General features: G+C 57.5%; 3 protein-coding genes and 1 non-coding gene across 27 annotated transcripts in view; 2 read left to right on the forward strand and 2 right to left on the reverse strand.

Moving 5' to 3' along the window:
* The window catches only part of LOC141934042 (uncharacterized), a 151,134-nt gene that overhangs the window by 50,599 nt on the left and 77,844 nt on the right, over window positions 1–22,691 (reverse strand). For 22 of the 24 annotated variants that reach the window (XR_012626268.1, XR_012626269.1, XM_074849236.1 and 19 more), the window contains exon 9: window positions 21,115–21,224. Coding sequence is in view for 22 of the 24 variants with exons in the window: in XM_074849236.1 (XP_074705337.1) it covers window positions 21,115–21,224 (110 nt within the window). In the remaining 2 variants the exon portion in view is untranslated. Of the gene's footprint in view, window positions 1–16,155; window positions 19,409–21,114; window positions 21,225–22,691 lie in introns of those variants that run through there. The other 2 variants (XM_074849251.1, XM_074849250.1) reach the window with 2 other exon arrangements.
* On the forward strand, window positions 1,343–6,950 carry LOC141933946 (uncharacterized). Its single transcript, XM_074849092.1, has 9 exons — window positions 1,343–1,400; window positions 1,536–1,546; window positions 1,689–1,711; window positions 2,533–2,577; window positions 4,016–4,077; window positions 5,021–5,179; window positions 5,398–5,655; window positions 5,831–6,411; window positions 6,889–6,950. Exons 1-8 carry the CDS (start codon window positions 1,343–1,345, stop codon window positions 6,058–6,060), a joined length of 846 nt encoding a protein of 281 aa, XP_074705193.1. The 3' UTR covers window positions 6,061–6,411; window positions 6,889–6,950.
* Window positions 9,539–13,733, forward strand: LOC141933947 (uncharacterized). Its single transcript, XM_074849093.1, has 12 exons — window positions 9,539–9,548; window positions 9,669–9,736; window positions 9,870–10,019; window positions 10,175–10,329; window positions 10,622–10,769; window positions 11,105–11,242; window positions 11,429–11,777; window positions 11,877–12,106; window positions 12,613–12,714; window positions 13,092–13,194; window positions 13,355–13,417; window positions 13,535–13,733. Exons 2-12 carry the CDS (start codon window positions 9,689–9,691, stop codon window positions 13,666–13,668), a joined length of 1,620 nt encoding a protein of 539 aa, XP_074705194.1. The 5' UTR covers window positions 9,539–9,548; window positions 9,669–9,688; the 3' UTR covers window positions 13,669–13,733.
* LOC141934454 (small nucleolar RNA SNORD45) lies at window positions 22,574–22,658 on the reverse strand. Its single transcript, XR_012626336.1, has one exon. It is a non-coding gene; the product is annotated as a small nucleolar RNA SNORD45 (small nucleolar RNA).

The following is a 22,691-nucleotide window of genomic DNA, read 5'->3' on the forward strand; positions in this document are numbered from 1 at the left end:
CACGTGTCTGTGTTTCTCAAGAGTTGTACTTCCCATTCATCCCTAAAGAAGTCATCTTGCTTAAAGCACAAGAAAACAAGGATTTTCTTCATGTGTGTTACAGGTTCCTTTGAGGCCCAGAGATAAACGCACCGAATGACAATTCCAGTCTTTGCTGCATTCAGGTGAGTGAGATGGTTTTGTCCCTCAAAAGAAGCCCTGTGAAAACGAGAACTAGTTTTTGTTTATACTGACTCCTGAGTGTGTGTAAAATATGGATAATGTGGGCACCATTTGAGAAGAATAACCCCAGTCTGTGGTGTACTTTATGAGACTGTATGTTCTGGAAAGGTCCAGAAGGAAAGATGTAGTCGCTTTCAATTGTTTAACAGAAACAAGTTTCTAGAGGCCACAAAACCCCAGTGTTCGCATATTTCTCTTAGCAAGTGGTGACCTAGAGACAGTGTGCTGCAACGTGGGATTCCTGAGGGAGCGGCATCGATTTCCCTGAGATTCCCTAATTTGCTATCCACCCAAACTCCGGTGATAACACAGTGGAGGCAAATCCGTATCATTCTGAACAACGCGGAAACACCTAAAGTCCCATTCCGTGTTACGTGCTAGATGCCATCGCAGGCAATAAAAACTAATAATTTTGTTCCCATTTTGGTCGTATAGATTTTACAGAGAAGTTTTTTACCTCTTCTCCCACCAAAAGCCAAAGATTTAAGAGCAAGCGAGTGGGGCAAGACAACAGCCAATGACTTTGGAATTCAGAAATGTTTAGAAATCAGCGAGTTTGTTAGTCAGAAGGAGTGAAGGGAGGGAATGGGCGGGGAGTACAGAAGTAGTGCTTAACTGTGTACCCAAGGAAAAGATTTTATTTTCCCTTTTTGGAAGGAAAAGGGGTTTTTCCCACACCTTTCTAATTGCCTTGAGAAATGCACTACAATCCTCTTCGCTGAGAGCACAGAGCACTGCAGCAGCACCAGCCGTGCTGGATACATTTCTCTGAGCCTTATATTTGGCAACACGATCATGAGCTGCGATCACCCTTTGAACCTGAGCAGTTCCCTCATAAATCTGCAAAGAAAATTGCAATGATGTGAGGTGGGCATTTAAAAAGTATGCTGACAGATCTTTCCACACTCGTCAGCCTTCCTAGCACTAATGCAGTGGGGGTTGGGATGTGCAGAAAGACAGAGAAAACTGAACAAATTCCAGCGTGACGTGAGTAACTGCAGTGGGCTGAACGCAGGGAACCACATGCAGGGTGCTGAGGGACAGCCTGGTTCTCTCGGATGCTCTTGTCAAAAGGCAGCACGGTTCTCATGAACTGAACAGGCATTCTGGGTGAAGGAGGATGGGGAAATGCCTCATCCGGGGAAGGAAACACATAACACATAATTGGGTTTTACAAAGTAGGTTTTGAAACCGCGGGTGGAGGAGAGGAGGTGACCTGTGCTAAAAGTGTTGCATTTTCTTTGAGTAGCCTTTCCAGGCCGTCGCAAATGTTCCCTTTCATCCATTTATTCCCACTGCTCCTTCTTAACTAGTACTTTCTTCAGTACAGTATTTCTTTTTTAGTTTATTTTGTTTTTTAACCACGTATTCTTGCATCTTTCTCTAGAAACATTCTGCACCTTCCCTCTGTTCTCTCTGGCTTGCTGGCAGCCCCGTGGGAGATACACACCAGAGCACGTGTGTAGGTCGAATGCCACCTGCTCCCCAGGTACAGTGCAACGGGATTCGGGGGCAGCACAGTTTTGGGGTTTCAGTGTTTCACCTCCTCCCAGTTCTGCCAAAACTTGCTTTGGCAGATTGCTCCGCTGCAGGCAAATTCCCTTTCTCTGTAGTCACAACATAGGGATAATCTTCCCAAGAACCTTACAAAACTTCTACAAAATGCAGACGCTGTAACCTCTGGTCCCATTCGTTTTTTGGTTCAGAGGAAATGGTTCATTCTCAGAGTGAATTCTCTGCCTGCTGCTGCTTCCCCCATATTTAAATTATTTGCTGATGAAGACAGCCATGAAACTCGAGTGTAAAGACGTCAGACCCCACAACCTCCTTCAGTAACCACGAGAAAGGGTTTGGTCTATCAGCCAATGGGAGCAGTTTCAAGCCTGTCCTGGTTTAACCAGGATAGAGTTAAGTTTCGCCAGCAGTGGGGGGGGAGCTCTAGCCGGGTTATCGGATACCATGCGGACGGACCGGACGGACGGACGTCACATCCTGGCGGGAGAGCGCGGGGCTCGTGGTTTTGTACATCTGGTCCTCTCACTGCTGTATTGGTAGATATTTTGCTCTGTTCATTGCTATCACTATTATTGTTATTGTTGTTGTTTGTTGTGTTGCTGTTGCACTGTTGTATTAAACCTTTCCTTATCTCAGTCTTGGGGCTTTATATTTCACTCCCTTTGTGGGGGAGGGGCAGCGGCCGCGTGGTCTCAGACCCCGGCAGGGACTAAACCATCACAAAGCCTCACTGACAGTTACAGAAGGGAAGTTTTCCAAATGTGAGAAACTAACTTGGAGTTTCTGTCATAGCAGCCTGGATTTGGAGCTGGACAGAAACCCAGCGCAGAGCGTGGGCAGGTAAGAATGTTACCAGTGAACACAGCAGCAGAACTGTGTCATGCTGAGAAATATCAAATACATGGAAGAAAAGAAGAGGCAGAAAACAAAGTTTCTATACGTGAAACAAATGGCCCAAAGCATAAACCGTCTGGATTTGGGCAGCAGTAGAGGGAAGCGTAATCAGGAGACACGGATGAAAGGATTGTAAAGGCAAAAGCCTTTCCTGCGTTCGTTTAGTTCTAGATCTGATTAATTTGAGCAACTTTTTTTTAAAAAAAGCCTACCTAGCCATGCCTTTGTGATGGCTCAGTGTAATGGAAAATCTAAATAACTGGGATCCTGTAAAATCCGTCTCAGCTTTCAAATAAACTTCCAACCCTCCCGCCCTCTTTCTCTGGACGAGCAGAGAACCTGCCAGGAAAAAAGCCTGGTCTTAATTCAATTCCTCACTTGCAGGAGTGCGATTTGGAGTAAGAACCTTCAGATCCCAAGCCAGTAGTTTTCTGTCCTTAGAGAAAAATTCTTGGCTAGTGAGAATAGTTTTAATTTTCAAGTTGGCTGTAAGAGAAATTTCAGCTCCCTGGAATCTGAAGGATACCAGCTGTTAGAACTGACAGCACAGATCACGGTCCACGTGCCTTTCCTGATGTCGTCTCCTTTGATGTGTTTTATCTAGTCATTGTTAATGTTGGGAAGAGGGGAAGAGATAAAGATTACTGGTTTTGCCCTTGGGGGCTGTGTGCTGGAGGGCAGGGAAGGAGGATGCAGCTGGAGCAGCGGGGCTGGAGCAGGGCGGCGATGCGATGCAGAGCGGCACAGCCCCCCCCACGGCACGGCTGCAGCCCCCGTCCAGCCCGGCCCGGGGCTTTGGGGGTTGTCCTCACCAAGCCCTCTCCCATCAGGGGTGTCTCCCCAGCCCCCCGGGGGGTCTTTGGGCACAGCCCTGGGGGACAGGGATGGGGGCTCAAAGCACACGGAGCCCGTGGGGACTCGTGTGCACAGTGGCCACGGGCCGCTGCTGAGCAGGGAAATGTCTGTGCCCAGTTCTGCGGCCCTGCTGGTGCTGGGGCTGCAGGGACCCTTCCTCTGGGCTGGGGGGGCCCCCACCTCCCCCTCCAGCTCAGCAGCAGGGGGTAAGGAGGCCGGTGGAGGCGGGACCAGCGCAGCGGGACCCTGCGGTGACACACAATCCCATTGTCCCTCACGGCCAGGCCACCCCCGTGGTGTCAGCACGCCCTTCCCCGTGACGCCAGTCACTGATCTCTGACCTTGGCCACGCTCTCGATCTTCTCGTTGGTGTGGAAGAACAGCGGCAGCACCGCACCCTGCACTTTCTTCACCATTTTTTTGGTGTTTCTCCCCACCGTGGTCTTCAACGCGCCAGAGCTCAGGGGGACATTGGAGGGTTGAGAGCTGGTGGACGTGGAGCGTGACCTTGTTTTCCTTTGTTTTCCAGAGCGAAGAGCCGTCTGGGACGCGGTGGCCGGCTGCATTTAAGAACAGCTGCTGCTGCGCAAGGTGGGGTGACACCCGCATCCTCCTTGTCCGCCCAGAGGGCTGGGGAGTCCCCACGGCCCCGGGGCACGGCCTGTCGTTTCTCTTCCCTCCTCAGAAAGTGGGAAACTCACCCCAAAAGTCCCCGCTGGGGGACAAACAGGGCTTGTGCCAGGGTGGTATCGCCTCTGGGAGGTGGTGGTGGACCTCAGGGCTGATCCTGGGCGCTGGAGACCCCCCGGATGCCCTCGGGCTTGTTAAAGAATCTCTAGGCTTAGCTTTATTGACAACTCAGAGTTGGGCCAACACCTCAGTGAGTGGCCAATGTCCGAAAGACTCGCGGTGTTTATACACTGTTTCTAAATCTATTACCTGAGTCCAAAGTCTTTGGAAGTTGCCACTCAACCTTTTAGTTCTTGATTCTCATCTTTTCTTAGTTATTAGTTATTTATGATATTATTATCTCACACAATTCTGAGAAAGACTCCAAGATGTTCTACGAAAAGCTTAGGTAGAGTGAGCAGTTTTGATATCCTAAATTCTCTTAATCTGGCAACCCCCCTGTGTTTAGTCAATTAATCATCCTTTGTTAAAACTGCCTCCATAGGATTAGCTTGACTGGGTTTTAGAGCAGCCTTGGGTCGGGACTATCCAAGAAGCGGGCTAAGAACACTTTTCAGGCCTGTTGAGCAGCACCCCGGTTGCCTTGGTAGTACGACGAGATCGCTCAGTCCCGACCACGTTTCACTAGGCCTTAAAATCTATTTCAAATAGACCAGCGGTTGGATTTCAAATTCTTCTCCAGGCTGCTCCTGCCCTGACTTTTTCAGAGGGGGAGGACTCAGCGTCTCCTCCCCAAGCGGGAGCGGGCAGGATCCATCCCAAAGCACCATCCCTGGTCAGGGCCACCTCCAGCTCTTCCTTCTGCCGTCCTCACCCTTGGGTCCTTCCTTCTCTTCTGTTCCAGGGTGTCCGAATTCCCGCCCTCGGCTGCTTCGACGTTGTCTCCAGACAGATCGAGGTTGGAGAGGAGGCCGTGACTATCCACAGGCCCGTCTTTCGCCTGGCCAGAAAGGTCATCGTGGTCCGCAACCTGTCCTGTCGGACAACAAGGCCTACCTGCCCGGTAAGATGGCGGATTAAACCCCAGTTGGCTTCACGGTCATCGCGTCCCTTCCCTGGGGCTGAGAAGCTTCTCGGAAGTGACTCCCCCTCTGTGGAGCAGAGCCCAAAATTTGGGGTTTTTTTCTTTCTGGGGGAGGCAACGATCGTTTCGCCTTGGGAAGCGCCTGCGGAAGGGCCACTGGGTGAACGTCTCCATCCCTCTCGTGTGGTTTTTTTCAGGCAACAAGGAGCTGGAGCCCCTCAAATACTGCAAGGTGGCTGCAGCCGCCTCGGTGTCCCGGCAGAAAGCGGAGGGCTGCATCCAGGGCACCGTGTCCCTCCTCTCTTACTGCCTGGGGAAGGGGGAGAACGTCGCCTTCGTCCTGAGGGACATCGGGGTGCTCCTCATTGAAGGCACGACGGTGAAAATGGAAGTTCTACTACGACTTCCTGGAGATGTTGTCTGGGAAGGAGAACTTGGAACAAGTGATTTTCAAGGTGAGTGGTTCTGTTTCTCCGTGGCACGCGCGGGCAGTCCCATGGCGGTGGCCCGGCAGGACACGGCCAGGTGAGAGTTGATGGTCCTACCAACTCTCCCTGCCTCGAGCTCCTCCAATACAGCCTCACAGCCATGCTGAGGACATCCCACCATCTTGGAGCTCCTCCATTGCAGGTCCCCCGGCTGCTGGACATGGTGGTGTCCCGGATGGTACCTGTGGCCTCCCTGAGTTTCTCTGGCCACGTCGTCATCTTTCCCGAGTGAGTACGTTGGCTGCTGTAGCTGCTCTCAAGGTGACATTTGCTCCTTGTGACCCCACGGGTGTCCTCCCATGGGGACACCCGGCAGCGACTCTTGATGTCCCCAGGCCGTGGTCGCTCCCAGAAGGCAGATTTGATGGGTAGGACCGAGGAATTTAGGCAACACTTCCTTCCCATGGTGGCCTGGACTCTTTGCTGGGTGACTCCTTTTCCCAGGACTGTGCTTGGGGATGGGGCATGGTGGACTTGGGGAAAAACATGCTAGAGTTGGGGAAAAAAACCAGCCTTTACGGCAATGCCAAAATCTGCCGGTGAGCACGGCGAGCGGCAAGGGCTGGTGGTGCTCTGGGTCACGGCGGTGTCTTCTCCTCGTTCCCGGGCTTGAAATGGAGTTTGTGCACAAACCACCTCTCAGGGCTCTTCTCAAGACCTCGAGACAAGTCCCTGGCAAGGATGAGCAGACGAGAAGAGAGTTTCTGCCACCTCTTGGACAAGGTAAAGCAGCTCCCGGCTCCTTTCCACAGTGCGGGCAACCAAATTCTGTCATTTGACTTGGAAATCACCGGCGCTGAGTGTCAAAGGGCTCCGACTTGTGCCAAAGCTTCCTCCCAGCTCGGCACAGCCGTTTGTCCTAACGACTCGTTGGCTTCACCAACACGGAGCCCCGGGGTGGGATGCGCCCAAGGGTGCGGTGGGAGGATGGTGATCCAAGGCCGCCTCCTCCCCGCCAAGAAACGACCCCCCAAAAGAGTCCCTGTCACCTCCCCGCTCCCCCTTCCCACACCGGGAGCTGACGATGCCGTCGCAAAACCACGGCAATGGGGAACTGGGGGCAGAGAGGCTGCGATGGCGGCTGCGAGGGGAGCAGCACGGCCCTCTCGGACCTTTGGGGAAGGGGCCGGAGCACCCCTGCGTGTCACCGGGGCCGGCAGCGGCCCAGCGATGCTCTTCTGACGAGGTTTCTCCTCCCAGTTCCAGTGGGATGTCCTGCGTTCGCTGCTCCAAGCTCGCCTAACCAGGAACCACCACAGTTCCAGGAGATCACAGGGCAGAAGAGGAAGAAGATAAAGTCTTTGGTCAGGTGAGGCTGAAGGCTCAGGGCTGGGGATCTGCACAGGGTCGTGTTGCCCAGAGAGGTGGTGGATGCCCCATTCCTGGGAACGTTCGTGGTCAGGTTGGACGGGGCTCGGAGCGACCTGCTCTGGTTGAAGATGTCCTTGGCCGTGGCAGGGGTGGGGTTGGACTAAAGGGACCTTTAAAGGTCCCTTTTAACCCAAACTATTCTGTGATTCTATGATTTTTTGACCCAGCCGGAGCCCATTCCCCAGCCCCAAGCACTTGCCGTCCATCACCGCCCATCGGAGGGGTGGGATGGGGCTACTGGGAGCCCCCAGTTTCACGGGGCTGGATCTTCTCCAGCCCTTCAGGAGAGCCCCAGCGTGGCCTGCGGACACGGGGACAGCCGTGTGTCAGCCGCGGGGCCCGGCTCAGGGGGTTTCGTTCCGCACAAAGAGGCACAAAGGGGGTCATGGGGGGCAGGATGCAGCCCCAAACCCAGCGTGTGCTCAGGTAGAGACCTCTCTGCCGTTGTGTCCTTCCAGGCAGCAGCCGGTGATCCTGGGGGATTCCTCTGGAGAAAAGCAGCCTGGGACCGGCCAAGCCAAGGGCAAAGCTGCGCTCAAAGACCGAGCGTCAAAGCAGAGCCGAGCCCAAGCGCAGGCAGCGACGGCTCAGAGCTGCAGAGGAGGAGGAGGAGGAAAAGGAAAAGGAGGAGGGTGGGGACGAGGAGGACGAGGAGAAGGAGAATGGGGGGAAAAATGAGGAGGATGGGGAGGACAAGTAAGACGAGGACAAAGAATGGTGGAAAAAATGCTGGCAGCTGCAAAGACCCGGAAAGCCAAGCCCTCCCCTCCTCAGGAGGCCTCGTACTTCGGAACACCCGTCATAGCTGTTTTGTTGACGACGAGCTCTGAGGCCAGCCTGCTCGAGGAGGCCTCCTGCGATGGGCCCAAGTGGCTGCTACGGAGGATAAGATGGAGAGTGTTGTGAAGTTTCCTCCTCAGAAATTCTGGCCGGTGTTGCAGTAACCTGGGAAAACGATTCCGGACGTGGAACTCCAAGGCCAACCTGCTCGAGAAGCCCCTCGATGAACACCCGGGCTTTGGGGCACCCGATGGAGGGATGAGGGGACCCGGCTCCCCGCGATGCCTCGCGCCGAGGAGCAGATCTCCCCGGGCCGGAGAGGCCCTGGCTGGAGCCATCAGGAAAAAGAGGAATAAAAATAAAGGGGGAAAGTTGCAAAAGAGCGTCGACTTTTTTAATCAGTTGCAACCGCAGCAGGGGGAGAAGGGTTTGGCAGTTGGCCAGTGGCGCTGAGATCAGCCCAGCGTGGTCCCATGGGAGGGACCTTCCCCAGGGACCTTTGCCATGGCTGTGGGTTGGACTCGATGATCCCGAGGGTCTTTTCCACCTGAATGATTCTGTGATTCTGTGTGAAATGAGGAGAAGAAATTTTAAGGAGCCAAGCGATCGACATTGTGCCCAGCAATTGCTAAGCCAATCTAATGAATGCTCCTAACAAATGGTTCTGACACACTGACCCGATCTGCCGTTATCTCAACCCTTCGAGCCCCACGCTGGGCACCAAAAAGGACTCTCGTGGTTTGAACTCGGTCGGAGCCAAACACCATGCAGCCGGTCGCTCCCCCTCCCCCCGTCGGGGGAATGGGGGAAGAGAGTGGAGGGACACACGGAAAACTCATAGGTTGAGATAAAAAAACCAGTTTAGTGATTGTAGTAAAGCAAAAAAATAACAACAATGGAAAGTACAAATGGGTGATGCACAAGGCGACTGCTCACCACCCACCGACCAACAGCCCGCTCCCGGCCAGCGATCCCGACAGAAGGAAGATCCCGCCGTCACAAAACACAGCACTGCGGCTGTGCTCCCTCCCAGCTCGAGAAAATGAACTATCCCAGCTGAAACCAGGACACTGCTGTAGCAGATTAAAGCTGCTCTGGGAGTGTGGGAGAGAACGGGAGACAGGCGAGCAAACGCTCCAGGTGACCGCAAAGTAGAGACGGGGCAGTCTGGAGTGTTTCTGTCAGGATCGAAGCAGAAGGTCCGGGGGCCGTGCCGGGGTGTGTGAACCCTCTGGGACGAGCCGGCGGGTACAGGAAGGTCCTGAGGGGGCATGATGGGGGGCTGGGGACACCCCGAGAGGAGCCATGGCCCAGTGGCAAGCTGGGTCCCTATCCCCTGCAGCGGAACCCCTGCCCCACCCAGCCTGGGTGACAGGTCACAATGTGACCCCCCTTTGTGACACCCCTTTGTGACACCCCTCCGTGTCACCCCACGGCACCGTATCTAAGCAGCGCAGCCCCGCAGCGTCTGACAAGACGGGGAAGGGACAGGGCAGGAGCGCAGCGAGGAGACTCCTGAGCACAGCCCACGTCTTTTCCCGTCACTCCCTAAAGCTGAACCCCCCCCGCTGTCCCTCACCCAGTTTTGAGGATGGCAGAGAGACCCCCCAGCAGCCCCAGGGTGGTTTGGGAGGAGGTGGGGTCTCCCCCGGAGAGCAGCTCTCCGCTAGAGCCCTGCGAGGTGACGACGGTTCTGCCGCTGCGGATCGGTGAGTCAGGGGGCCGACGCCAGGACCCCGTTTCCCCCGTTTCAGGCTCTTTTCACCCTTTGGGAGGCTGGTTGGCCAAGATGGCCGTTGTCTTACCTACTCTTCCATGTTTCTGTGTAGACGAGACGCTGCCAGAGGAGATGCCAGAGAAACCGGGATGGGATTCTGAGAGCAGCGACATGACTACGGTAACGAGCTCCCCCCTCCCCGGGACCCTTGTCCGTGGCATCGGCTTGTGCGAGCAAGGGGACCCAGAGGTGGCCGAGCTGCTCAGCCAAGCTCAGCGTGACACGTCTTCCCCCGCCGTCCCTCCACCTGTAGGTGTTTGGCGAATACCTCCAGCCTTCTCAGAAGACAGATGTTCTCCTCGTGGCCATCGAGGCCTTGACGGCAGACGATGTCCACGACAGGCAGTTGGGCAGCGGCGTTGTGGACACGGCCATGACAGACCCGGCGTCCTGGCTGACGGATGTAAGTGCCCCGTGGCTGAACTGTCCTTCCGTGTCAAACCGTGTCAAGTCTTGTTCTTCCTGCCCTAACCCGGCTCTCTCGGGCACCCGAAGCCATGTCAAGGCGGCAGGGAGGGATGGGAAGGGCAGCACCATCCTCACCCGTGTCCCTTCCAGGTGCCAGAAGTCCTGAGATGCATCCACACAAACGTGGAGCAGATCCGCGCGGAGCCGGCCCGGCGCAGCCTGGACTCGCTGCTGCTGCTGCTGACCAGGTGGAGCCCCAGGGAGGTGGTCAGGAGCCTGTTGGTCATCTCTCCAATGTGTGACAGGTACCGGCCCCGACAGCCTTGAAGGCTCGTTCCCCACGGGGAGAGTGGCCCAGAGACTCTCTGGCTGCCAGACCCACGGAAAACTGTGGGATATCCCCGAGGAGCAGGGCTCTCCATCCCACCACGCTTCCCACTCCGGCCATAGCCGGCCAAAGCGGAGCCCCTGCCCCATGGGGAACAGAACCTCACCCCCTCTGCCTCCCCGGGCACCCCGAAATGAGGGGGGTGGGCAGGGCTGGGGTCTGGAGGAGCCGAGGCAGCTCTGCTGACCGAGTTGGCTCTGGCTCCGCAGCGCTGCCGTGGCCATGTGGGAGGTGATGATCTCCGTGCCCTGGGCTTTGTGGAGAGTCGTGTCGGAGCTGCTCGGTGTGCTGCGGGACTGGCGGCTGCGCAGGGTGTTCAGCTGTGCCGCGGACGACGCCTGCATCTACCCCTTGGCTGTGAGTGACCACGCTCAGCCCCAGCGCTCTGCCTTCCTCCCCCTCCTCCTCCTCCTCCTCCTCCTCCTCCTCCTCCTCTTCCTCCTCCCAGACCCCTGTGCCACACACTCGGGCCCACCCGGTGCTGGTTTGGCCCCACCAAGCCTGTCCCAGCGCAGGCAGCGCTCTGCCTTCCACCCCGCCTGCATCCCCCTGCCCGGCTCTGGCCCCGGGACAGAGATGTGGGGACTCGGAGGTGGCTTCAAGGGGAGAGGAGACCCTTGCCACGGGCCGTACCGGTGCAGGGGAGGGAGCCCCGCAGCTCTGCTGGTCTCTCACCACTGTCTCCATTTTAGCTGCTGGTCAGCGCTGTCATTGACGACAAGCAGTTTGCTGCCCTCTACAAAACCCAGAGGTACCTGAGGCGTCCCAGCCCGGTGATGCTCTCTCTCGTGCTCGCGGGCCTCACGACACTCTCAAAAACACCCGAAACGGTGAGTGGGGGGTCAGCAAGGGGAGCCAAGTTGGTAGCCGGGGCCTGGGGGATGCGGTGGCTTGGCCCCGGCCGGGAGGGTGCGGGGTGACGGCTCCAAGCACCTTCCCTGCTCTGGAGGGGCTGGGGGGTGCCTGGGGGGGTCTTTCACCACTTCACAAGAAGGTGACCGGTGTGTTCCATACAGGCCAGGAAAATGCTGGTGCTGCTGCCTGACATCATGGAGAACCTGCTGGCAGCCAGCAGCGATATCAGGATGAAGGCCCTGATGCTCTTCATCAACGTGATTCCTCACATGAAGAGGGAAGAGGCCAAGCTCATCGCTCTGAGGCTGGCGGAGAAGCTCCTGCTCCTCTTCGATGATGTAAGGCGGGAGCTGGAGCTGAGGCGATGGGTGAAGGACGTTCAGCCCTGCCCTGCGGGCAGCATTTGGGCAGGGATGTCCCCCTGGCTCCTCTTGCGTGGCCTTTTGGGGCTCTTCCCACTCTCCTTCCGTGGCCTTTCCAGGCTCTTCCCCTCCCCACTCCTCTTCCGAGGCCTTTCAGGGCTCTGTGGCCGTTGAGCCGCAGCTGCAGGTCTGGCCGACGGCTCCTGCGTTCAGGATCCGACCCTGGGGCAGCTCCTCTTCCCCCCAGCCACGCTAACGCCCCTGCTCCCCGTGGGCGAGGAGCGGCTGATGCTGAGCTCCCTCTGTCCTCCTCCCTGCCAGGACTCCAGCCGGGTGCGGGAGCTCTCCATCCGCCTCTTCGAAGACGTGATGAAGACCGCGGTGGGGAGAAACACCAAAAAAATGGTGAAGAAAGTGCAGGGTGCGGTGCTGCCGCTGTTCTTCCACACCAACGAGAAGATCGAGAGCGTGGCCAAGGTCAGAGATCAGTGACTGGTGTCACGGGGAAGGGCGTGCTGACACCACGGGGGTGGCCTGGCCGTGAGGGACAATGGGATTGTGTGTCACCGCAGGGTCCCGCTGCGCTGGTCCCGCCTCCACCGGCCTCCTTACCCCCTGCTGCTGAGCTGGAGGGGGAGGTGGGGGCCCCCCCAGCCCAGAGGAAGGGTCCCTGCAGCCCCAGCACCAGCAGGGCCGGAGAACTGGGCACAGACATTTCCCTGCTCAGCAGTGGCCCGTGGCCACCGAGCACACGAGTCCCCACGGGCTTTGTGTGCTTTGAGCCCCCATCCCTGTCCCCCAGGGCTGTGCCCAAAGACCCCCCGGGTGTCGGGGCCAGCTCCCAGAGCGCGGGATGGAATGAAGGGGGATCCAATCCCGGGATCACCCCGTCCCTGCAGCTCAAAGCCCGGCCCAGAGGAGGAGGATGCCAGGTCTCCTTCCCTGGGCTCTGGTGCCATCTCCCAGCCTCTGCTTCTCCGCAGGCTTCCTGGGACACCCTCCGCGCCTGTGCAGAGTTCCTGGGCTGGAGGAGGCTCAGCTTCCTGGCCGAGACAGGGCAGACACCCCTGATCGGAGAGTACTTGGTGAGGACAACCCCCAAAGCCCCGGGCCAGGCTGGATGGGGGCTGCAGCCGTGCCGTGGGGGGGGCTGTGCCGCTCTGCATCGCCGCCCTGCTCCAGCCCCGCTGCTCCAGCTGCATCCTCCTTCCCTGCCCTCCAGCACGCCGCCCCCAAGGGCTCTTCTCCACGAGACCCCGGCCCATCTGGGCCCTGGCAGCAGGATGGAGGGGTCTCAGCACCCCCAGCCCCCTCTGCCTGCGGCTCTCTCTGGCCCTCAGCCCCACGGGGCTCCTGGCTGGGAGACGGGAGTCACTGGGAGGGAGCGGGGTGCTGGCAGGAGGGAATGGTCCGGACGGCTGCGGAGGGACCGTACCAGCCCCGTGCCCTTGTGCTCCCTCAGATAACGCACAAGAGGAACAGCGCGGACAAGTATCTGCTCCAGAGCCTGCCCTATGTGGAGGACCCTCAGGCCAGCGTGCGAGAGGCGGCCGTCAGGTTCATGGGTGAGTTCCCGGGGACCCGTTTCTGGTCACCCGGCCCCAGTCCCCACTGGTGGGGCTCGCTGGGAGTCTTGCTGGGTCCCAGCACCCTCGGGTGCTGTCCTTGCTGGGGGACAGCCCTGCTGAGGGGGAGCAGAGCTCTGACAGGAGCCCTGTGCCCCAGGGCTTGCTGCGCGGCGCCGGAGGATCCTCAGGCTGGAGAAGCTGTGGGAGATCTGCCACAGTGGTGAGTAGGGGCAGTGCTGTGCTGGCGGGGGCTGGTGGGGCGGGGGACAGAGCCTGGGCTCCTGGGGTCTCTGCGGGCAGGGGGGGTTCACCTCTGCTCTGTTTCCTTCTCTCGCAGCCCTCCAGTCCTTGGAGAACGATGCTGAGCACTCCATCAGGTGCCTGGCAGCTCAGACCGTCCTCATCCTGACAGCTCTAAAGCAGAAGCCAAGGTCAGGATGGAGCCTGCGGTCGCTGTGGTGCTGCGCCTGATGACCCTCGGAGAGGTGCAGTTCTCGGGGAAAGGCCGTACTTCAATAAAATTTTTTTTAAATCAAGCTGGAGCAACAAGCCCAGTCCCACGGTGTCCTTCCCACGGGGACCCCCCCGAGCAGTGTCCCTGTGCCGCTGCCCCCAGGGCCGCACACCCGCACCCGGGGTGTCCCGCGAGACCACAAAGCCCAGAGAGGAGGAGGAGGAGGAGGAGGAGGAGGAGGAGGAGGAGGAGGAGCAGGGAAGCTTTAGCCCATCCTGCCTCTCCCGAGGGGTCTCAGGGCACAAAAAGGCACCCCCACGCCAAGCTGGCACGTCGCCATTTGTCCCAGCACCAAAATCCTCTCCTGTACTGGGGAGCTGGGCTGGTTTTGACTGGGCACCGGTCGGTTGGTGGTCAGCAGTTGGTTTCATTGCCATCACTTGTCCTCCTTAGGTTTCATTTCTGTCTCTTTGCTAATTTTTCCTTTTCATGACAATTTATTATTGATGTTATTTTAGTTCAGTTATTGAACTGTTCTTATCTCAACCCACCACTTCTCTCACTTTTCCCTTTCCAATTCTCCTCCCCCCATCCTGCTGGGGGGGAAGGTGCTTAGTTGCCGACTGGGGTTAAACCACGACACCAAGTGGCAATTTTGCCTTCTCAAAAAAACCCCAAAATCCCTTCAGGTACCAGCAGTAGCGTTCCCTTACTGGGTGCAAGACAGCACTAGAGAATTAATAGAATCGGAGAATCAGAATAATTCTGGTTGGAAAAAACCTTTAAGGTCACCGAGTCCGGCCGTGAACCCAACACTGGTGAACCCACCACTAAACCGCGTCCCGAGCGCCACGTCTACGCGTCTGTTAAATACCCCCAGGGCTGGGGACGCCACCACCTCCCTGGGCAGCCTGTCCCGGTGCCCGACAACCTTCGCGGTGAAGAAATTCTCCCCGCTTTTCGCTCTGTTCGGAGAACGCAATAGCGGGGGGGTGAAGGAAGTATCTGACCAGGGCCAGAGAGCAGAGGAGAAGTGAGGGATGAAGAAAGGGAAGGCTGGAAGAGGGCAAGAGAGGACAGAGGGGACAGAGCGGGGAGAGGAGCCCGTGTGCCGGGCTGGGGGGGCGTGAGGAGCGCCCAGCTCGCTCCCCACGGACAAGAGCTGCTCCCTCTCCCGGGGTGGGGGTGGCCTTTGGTGGCCGCTGCCCCAGCACGGGTCCGCAGTGCGATCTGCAAACAGCAGCTGTAATTCCCACCACAATCCGCTCGCCCTAACACGTATCGGCACGCCCGTGATGGGGAATTCAAGGGAAAACACCCCGAGGAAAATGAGAAGAAACATTTGTCAAAGGGTGGCTGGAGGTGGAAGAACGGGCGGCGGTTAAGGAAAGGGGATGTGAAGAACAGCGCCTGGTGACAACCAGGAGGGGCGGGACCTGTGAAAGACTCATTTCGTTAATTATTTATTCCCTGCATGCTGGTTTATCGCTGCCTAAACAATGTTAAAAAGAAGGGAAGCTGCTGCCGTGGGGAAAAGATTTATTTATTTTTTTACAGACATTCCTTTTCTTCCTCGCCAGCCAGCAGAAGCACGGCCACTGACAGACCCGCCTCCGTCCCTCCCCTGACCAGGGGGATCTGATTTCCCCACGGGCCGGGCAGTCAGGAGTCTCTGGGTGCGCTGCAGGGCTGGAACAATCCGGCACAGGTCGGAGCAGCAGAAGTGGGGGTGCGTGTGCTGCACACACACGTGGGACAGCGCCAGAAAGAACTTCTCCCCAAAGGCTCCTGGCTGCTGCTGCGGCTGCTGCTGCTGGTGGCGCTGGGCCATGGGGGGAGCCGGGAGCCCGAGCCCGGGGCTCAGCCGGGGCCGTGGAGCTCCCTGTGCAAGCCAGGGCCGCCCTCGTGCTGCCCCGCTGCTGTCGGGGGAGGTTTGAGGTTTTGGGGTGATCGCTGCTCACACCACACAAATAACAGCCCGGTTTGACCTCCCCAGGAGGAGGACAGGTCTTAGGGTCAGTAACAGCCCGGGGATCCTGTGCTGACCATGCAAGTCTGATTCGTTTGTAATAACAAGTGGTCATGTGCAGGACTTTTTGCCATCCTCAATGCTCCTGCTTACAAATCTCTTTGTCAGAATTGACATGAGACCCAAACTTCCTTTAATTTGACCAAACAGGCAATAAAACCCATCTGGCTCAGCTGGCACGAGCACTCTCCAGCCAAAGCCGCTGTACTGCTTTACACCTGCAGAGATGTTGGCCCAAGTTTTGCTATAGCTGAGCTCCGGCCAGTAAAACTACCATTGATTTTCAGTTCTCCGAGTAAAAAAAATGGATTTTTTCTTTTTTTTCCCTAGAGGCTGGCAGAAGAACATCACCACCAGCACAGCCTTTCTTAGCATGACAGTGGGCTAATCAACCTGTGGCAGCCTGCATGGTAAAGAACATGCTTCCACCGAAACGAGTGGTTGGTTTCTAATAAAACCAACCAGATACTAATAATAAGTTTTAGAGTTCTTTAATAAATTATTATTTGCAGTCAGAACTTCATAGTAGGAGAGAGACAAACCAGAAAAACTCCCAGTGAAGGAAAACAAATGTCCTAAATGGATCTAAACATCCCCACGGCATTTTGGGAGCACTCCTCCCAAATCAGGGGGCTCTTATTTTTGTCCCCCCAGCATCACACAAGCATTTCTGCTTGCTGCCAGGTCACCTCCGCACCAGCACAGCACAGAGCGTGAGTCAAGGCTTCTTATTCTACAGGGAGACAGAAACTGGAAAAACTCGGGGGGGGGGGGGGGCAAAAAAAAAGCATGGATTTGAGCGTGTGTGTTAAAAATAGCTCGAGGGAAAGGGCAGGAGAAGGGCTGGGGTGCTGGCCAACAGGCTGTCAGGGGTATGGGCTTGTAGCTGCAGCTGTGTTTAAAACAGTGGGTTGCTACCAGCCTGCAACAAGCAGCAGGTGCCTGTGCTGCAGGAACTCTCCATTCCTCTTGAAAACAGCGGGGACTGTTTGTAAGAATGAAATAAAATATTTGCTCTAGGTAAGTGTGCTGACAAAAGGAGTGAAACTGAAGGGGAAAAAACCCCCATTCAGTGGAAATGTTTCCTCCTCTGTAGCGATGCCATGGATTTGTCTCTCGGCCCCAGCACAGGACTGGCAGGAAACAGTTCATCACGCGTGTTCTGCTGCCATGACAGAGCCGCGGTCCAAGCTGGTTTCCCACGCTGGGGACATGATAGAGGTGCCCCCGCCGGGGAACACACGGAAATGAGACTCAGCTGCCATTGCTTGTGTCTGTCAGAAGCACCTGCAATATTTGAAGGCTTTAGGACCGACAGCCAGGACAATGGCAGGAAACACCAGATGAGGGCATCAGCATCTCCAGACTTCTATTTCTGGTGACAGTAAAAACCCTTCCGTTTAATTAAAGACATCTCAAGCTCCCAGGGTGAGGCTGTTTATAGAGAGTGGGGGAAGGAGAAGCTCCTCAAACTACGGCCTGTTGAAGTAGCCTATTTTTGATCTCTTCTGATAGTGGGGTCTTACGAATTTATTGCGGAGTGTAATAAATCAGAGCAACGAGTGCCATCAGCTCGCACCTGCTGCTCAGAAACCACACCTGCAATCACCAGCTCCAGGCTCAACCAGCTCAGCTTTCCATCAGCTTCTGCAACTCTGCAGTGTGAGGAGAAAAATCTTGCCCCGTTGCAAGCAGGACTGGAGGAAGGCAGCACATACCTGTCTAAAGTAGCACTTAAACCAGGGCATCAGTGCTGGGAAGCCTCATCTCACAGCAAACCCACCCAGACACCCAGTGCCCAAGGCAGGAGGCAGCGGGGTGCACCTTGGGGTAGCACCGAGGCTCCCCATGCCCAGCTCCTCGGCGGGGGTTTTCCTTCTCCGGCTGGGCTGCTCAGCTGGTGTTTTGCAAGTGGGAAACTGAGGTGGAATGTGATAAAAGACGGGAGGATCGGAGCAGAAAAAAGAGCTGAAGGAAGCTCGAAAGCGTTGCCAACATAAGCCACCTCTGCCTGTGGGTGACAGCTCCAGCCAGCTGAGGTGCCACTTCCTTCCTGGACAGCGTGACCTGCAGGTTTGGTATGAATTTGGATGAGCTGTGGGGGGATGTGGGGTAGGGGAGAACGTTGTAGAGTCGGGCTGATGGTTGGACTCAATGATCCCGAGGGTCTTTTCCAACCTGAATGATTCTGTGATTCTGTTTAGGGGCGCCAGGAGCTCTGTCCTGCCAGGGGGGTTGTGCTTTGCCCCTGCAGGGGCTGCAGAGCCAGGGGCAGTGGCCGTGGCCCAAGGGGCGGGTGTCCCCGTGGGGCTCTGGTGCCTGTGACATCACAGAGGAGAAGTCACCGAGGGATGTCACCAGGGTGCCAGCCGGCAGCACCCGCTGCAGTACGGCTCGGGCCAGCGGTGAGTGAGGCCGGCGGGGGGAAGGCTGGGCCGGACGAGGGCCGGGGCAGAAGCTCTGGCCCCTCAGGGGGGTTTCTACAGCCGGGGCGAGGGCGCAGCCGCTGCGGGGAGCGCCTGGGGCAGGGCAGGTGCCGCCCTCGGGGCTGGGCGCAGGGGTGCCGGGGCTGCCAGCCACGGCCAGTGCCTGGGGGCTGTGGGGAGACGTCCCCGTCCCTGCAGCGCTCACCACCCTCCCCCTTACTGCCTCCCAGCTCCCTCGGGCCCTCTCCCACCTGGCCCCAGCCCTGGCATATTCTCCCCTGCTGCCCCAGCCGCCACCTCCCTCCCACCCAGCCCCACTGAGCCCCTTCTCTCCCTCCTGCTCCTCCAGACCATGGCTGTGTTCATCACCCGCATCCTGACCCTGCTGAGCATCGTGCAGTATGTGCTCAGAGCCGGGGACCGGCAAGACGCGGCCACGCAAGAGCTCCTGCGGCAGCGCGAGGAGCAGGAGCGGCAGATGACCCGGCTGCTGGAGGAGATGGAGCAGAGCAGCCAGGAGCAGCGCGGCCTCGCTCCGGAAGGCCTGCTCCTCTGGGCCTGCCAGCACTGGTGGTTCTGGGCCTCCGCCGACGCCCTGCTCGTGCTCTTGGGGCTCTACTGGCTGCCCAGGCAGCGCAGCGCTGACAGCGACAGCGACAGCCAGCAGGGAAGCGCCAGCGGTGCCGAGGAGCCTCAGAGAGAGGAGGACGAGGACTGCGAGGGCAAAGCAGAGCCCAGTGACACCCTGGCTGGAGACAAGCCTCTGCAGAAGGCAGGGAGCTCCGCGGTGCCTGCCAAGCAAGCCTGCCCCAAGAACTCCCTCCTGACGGGGCCGCATCCACCCTTGGGACAGGGCAGCACCTACGAGCGCCCCCAGAACAACGTCCCCAAGCACCTGCTGCTCGCGCCCCTGAGACCACCCCTGGGGCACGTCGTCCGCCAGCGCCGGGCACCGCGGGGGCTCTGCCGGCGACGCGCTGCTGCACCCCCAGCAGCTCCTGACGGGGAACGTGCTGCGCCGCCTCCTCTGCCCCGGGAGCATCCCAACACCAGCCGGGTCCCCGCTTCCCGCGCAGCCTCTGACCCGCTCCGCTGGCACGCTGCTCCAGCTCGGAGGCGCAGGAGGGCGTCAATAAATACCCCATAGAAATAATATTGATAGTAGTATAAAGAAATAGATAAATACCCTAAAGAAATCCCCAATAAATTAGTTTGGTTTAAGCAATCCCGTGTCCGTGAGTGTCTGGGCAGCACTGTGCTGGGGAACGTCACCCCTTGGCTCCATCTCCGCTCTGCAACAAACTGATGAAGTTTGTTGTTGAATTTACGTTTGCAGTGGTTACACTCAGACCTCTAGTGCCTCCTTCTCTCTCTTCTCCTGGTGTTCCCCACATGCCCTCCTCCCCGCCTCCTTTCCCACAGCCCCGACCACCTCTGTCCTTGCTCCCAAGGCCGCCGCTGAAATCAGCTGTTCCATCCCCGGGTCGGGCTTTTCCTGGCTGAGATCAACCCACCACACGCGGGTCCCTTCTTTGCCTCGGGGAAAGAGCACAGAAGGCACAAACAAAAGTCATTAGATTAGGAACGAGCAGAGTACCGGCAGGCAAGGATCTCTGGAGTTCAGGGATGTGTGAAAATGTCTCTTTGTCCCCAAAATGAGAATTAATGCCATGTGTGGTGATTCGTGTCCCTACAGCGACCGACCGACGAGAAGATTTCGCCATCTCCTGGGCGCCCGCTAAAGCTCCATCTTAAGTAAGCGGAGGTTGCTGCAGGCACGGCACTGCCCCCAGCAGCTGGGAGGAGGAGGAGGGGGTGGCCGAGGGGGGTTTGGGAAACACCCCCCCTCCCCAAATGGCCAAATCCCCAACCCCCAGCTACTCCCCGAGGGCGAGGCAGGAGCAGACCCACTGCAGCACCGCCACGGTCTGGAGCCGGCGGCAAAGGGGGAGCTGGAGCGGGGTGAAATGAAGGGGCACGGCGGGGGCGGGGGGGGCACTGGGACTGGGGGGGTCAGTGGGAGCAGGGAGGGGTGGGGAACTGGGAGCTGCTGGTTTTAACGGAGCTGGTCCCACCCCAACCCCTGCCCTCCCCTGGGCAGGGCGGGTCAAAGGCTCCGATAATGGTGGGGCTTGTGCGAGTGGGTGTGCAAAGGTTGGGGCTTGTGTAAAGGCTCGTGCAAGCTTTGGGGCTGGGGAAAGGCTCCTGCAACGTTTGGGACTCGTACAAACGCCTGTGCAAAGGCCTGTGCGACGCGCAAGCTTGTACAAACGCACGTGCCACGTCCGGGGCTGGTGCAAATGCAGGTGCAACACCTGGGACTTGTTCAAAGCCCCATTTGCACAAGTGCAGAGCCCTGTTGCGGGTGCAAGAGCCCCAGGACGCGGAGGGACAGGGCTGCACTGCGGGGCACTGGGATAAACTGCAGGGCACTGGGCGGCTCGGGGGGGCACTGGGATGAACCGGGGGGCACTGGGAGTTTATTGGGTTATTAACTGCATGCGGGTGCAGGTATTAACAGGGGGTCACCGGGGGGGGGGGGGGGGGGGGGGGCGGGCAGCCCTGGAAGGGGGTCCCAGGACCCCTGGGGGACATCGACAGGCCCCCAGCTCACACCCTGTCACCCCCCCATCCCCGAGGGGTCCTACCCAGTACACTGGGAGACACTGGGAGATACCGGGGGGGGCAGGAATGGGGAAACTGGGGGACATCCAGGGACACTCTGGGGACCCCCAAGACACCGTCTCTGTCACCACTGAGGGATCACGGGACACTGGGGGGGGCCACAGGGACACTGGGGGGGGCCACAGGCCACCCTCTGGGGTGCACTTCAAGACTGGGGGACAAGTGTTAGTGACAGAACAAAGAACCAAAACAAAGGCCAAAACACTCTGAGCACTTTACACAGTATTTCCTAAGAGTCATGACCTTATTTTCCCCAAATTCTTCCACTTCAGACAAAATAATCTCCATTGAGCTTTGAACAAACAAAAGAAGCCACCTAATACCTTCTCTGCTTCCCCTCCACGTCCTCCAGAAGGTGCCTGATGGTCACAAAGCCACCGACCCAGCAAGTCCACATTTATTTCATGCAGCCGGTCTGGTACAGCCAGGAATCCTGTGCAACCAGAGAGACACAATTACAGACAGCAGCTGGTACTGAAAAACTAAGCACAGTTCAGCAGAGTAAAGGCAGGGAGATCTCAAAGCAGGAACCAAGTCCTGCACGGAGGATGCAAAACAAGCGCACATCTCACCTTTTAGCTTCAAAGGAGTCGGACTTCTCCATTAATGTTGCTTTTGTATAAAACTTCCAGTTACACAATGCCCTTATAGAACAGTAATGAGTAAATAATATATTACAAGAGTAAAACTTGTGGAAAAAGATCCTAAAAGATCAGGCAGAGCACTGCTCTTTTCTTTGAAAGAAAACAACCAAACCCCCAGAGCAGTCAAGCTGCTTTCTGCAGGCTGGACACGGCCTCCAGGACTATTCTGCATCAGCCTGAGGGTCAATCCCGTATATTCCTCTCACCCTTCGGCTCACGGAGGATCAGCCACAGAACAAATGGATTCACGGGCAGAGACTGGGTAACTCTGATCATTAACGCTCCTGGCAGCTGCGGGGACATCTACCACCCGGCTTATCTACAATGTCTCGTGCAACACACAGGCACTGAGAAATCCCTCTATTTTCCCCGGGAAATACCATTTGTGGCACGTCTGGCCACGTTTCTGGGGGTCATAGGAAAGTACAACTTCCAGGAAACAACAGTGTCAGCTGAAGCCTGCTCATTATCACCTTCACCTGAAAAAAACAACGCCCAGACGTCCAACAAACAACAAAACCAGAAGCACACACGCCACCAGCGATGTGCCTGTCCCAGAACACTGCAAGATACAGGTAGGATTGCCAGAAGCTTTTGAACTGCTGTGCAAAGCGGTGTCCGTTCACAGCATTTTAAGGAGCGTGTGAATGTGCAAAAGGAAAACCTGCCAGGAGATGGCGACTGCAAACCCTAAACGGAACTACGGCCCCAGCAGAAAATAGATCATCGTTGCTTTTCCGCCTTAGAAAGCCGATCTGAACCCGTGACTGTTAACTGTGACCCGAGGCAGACGTGACCACGGCCCCTCAAGCCTTCTGGAGGTGCAGGTGGGACTGAACAGGGTGGGGGCACTCGGAACAGGCTCACCCAGGCAGGCTGGGCACGGTCACCCCCACGTCTCTCCACCAGCACTTGCCAACGCTGTTCCCCTGGGGTATCCAGAGCTGCAGGCAGGGAACGGGAAAGCATCTCCTCTAACACCAGCGTTCAGCCCAGAACTCTGCCTCCCCAGCGCCCAAACGGGACAAAACCCAAACTGGGCCCCTTCTCCTCACGCCGGGCCAGAGTTTGGGACGCCAACGGGATGCCACAGCGTGGGAAAGCTCCAAGGACACAGCCTAAGGGAACCGGAGCTCCCCGGGTCTCAGAGTAATTCTAGAGCTAAAGCGGGGGCAGACATCAACTCCAGATCAGATAATACATGCCAGCGCTCATCCCTGACCCGGGAAGGCAGCCTCCTCCCGGCCTGCCCAAGG

Source organism: Strix aluco, chromosome 24, assembly GCF_031877795.1.
Source record: "Strix aluco isolate bStrAlu1 chromosome 24, bStrAlu1.hap1, whole genome shotgun sequence".
In the NCBI taxonomy this organism is placed as follows: domain Eukaryota; kingdom Metazoa; phylum Chordata; class Aves; order Strigiformes; family Strigidae; genus Strix; species Strix aluco.

What these genes read in the sequence shown, in the direction of transcription:
- LOC141933946 (XM_074849092.1), top strand. Translation starts at nt 1,343, where the DNA reads ATGGGGAAATGCCTCATCCGGGGAAGGAAACACATAACACATAATTGG. An exon ending in GAATGCCACCTGCTCCCCAG is followed by an intron (nt 1,712 to 2,532) that starts GTACAGTGCAAC and finishes CTGTCATAGCAG; the next exon opens with CCTGGATTTGGAGCTGGACA. An exon ending in TGGAACAAGTGATTTTCAAG is followed by an intron (nt 5,656 to 5,830) that starts GTGAGTGGTTCT and finishes CCTCCATTGCAG; the next exon opens with GTCCCCCGGCTGCTGGACAT.
- LOC141933947 (XM_074849093.1), top strand. Translation starts at nt 9,689, where the DNA reads ATGCCAGAGAAACCGGGATGGGATTCTGAGAGCAGCGACATGACTACG. An exon ending in ATCTCTCCAATGTGTGACAG is followed by an intron (nt 10,330 to 10,621) that starts GTACCGGCCCCG and finishes CTGGCTCCGCAG; the next exon opens with CGCTGCCGTGGCCATGTGGG. An exon ending in GTGGGAGATCTGCCACAGTG is followed by an intron (nt 13,418 to 13,534) that starts GTGAGTAGGGGC and finishes CTTCTCTCGCAG; the next exon opens with CCCTCCAGTCCTTGGAGAAC.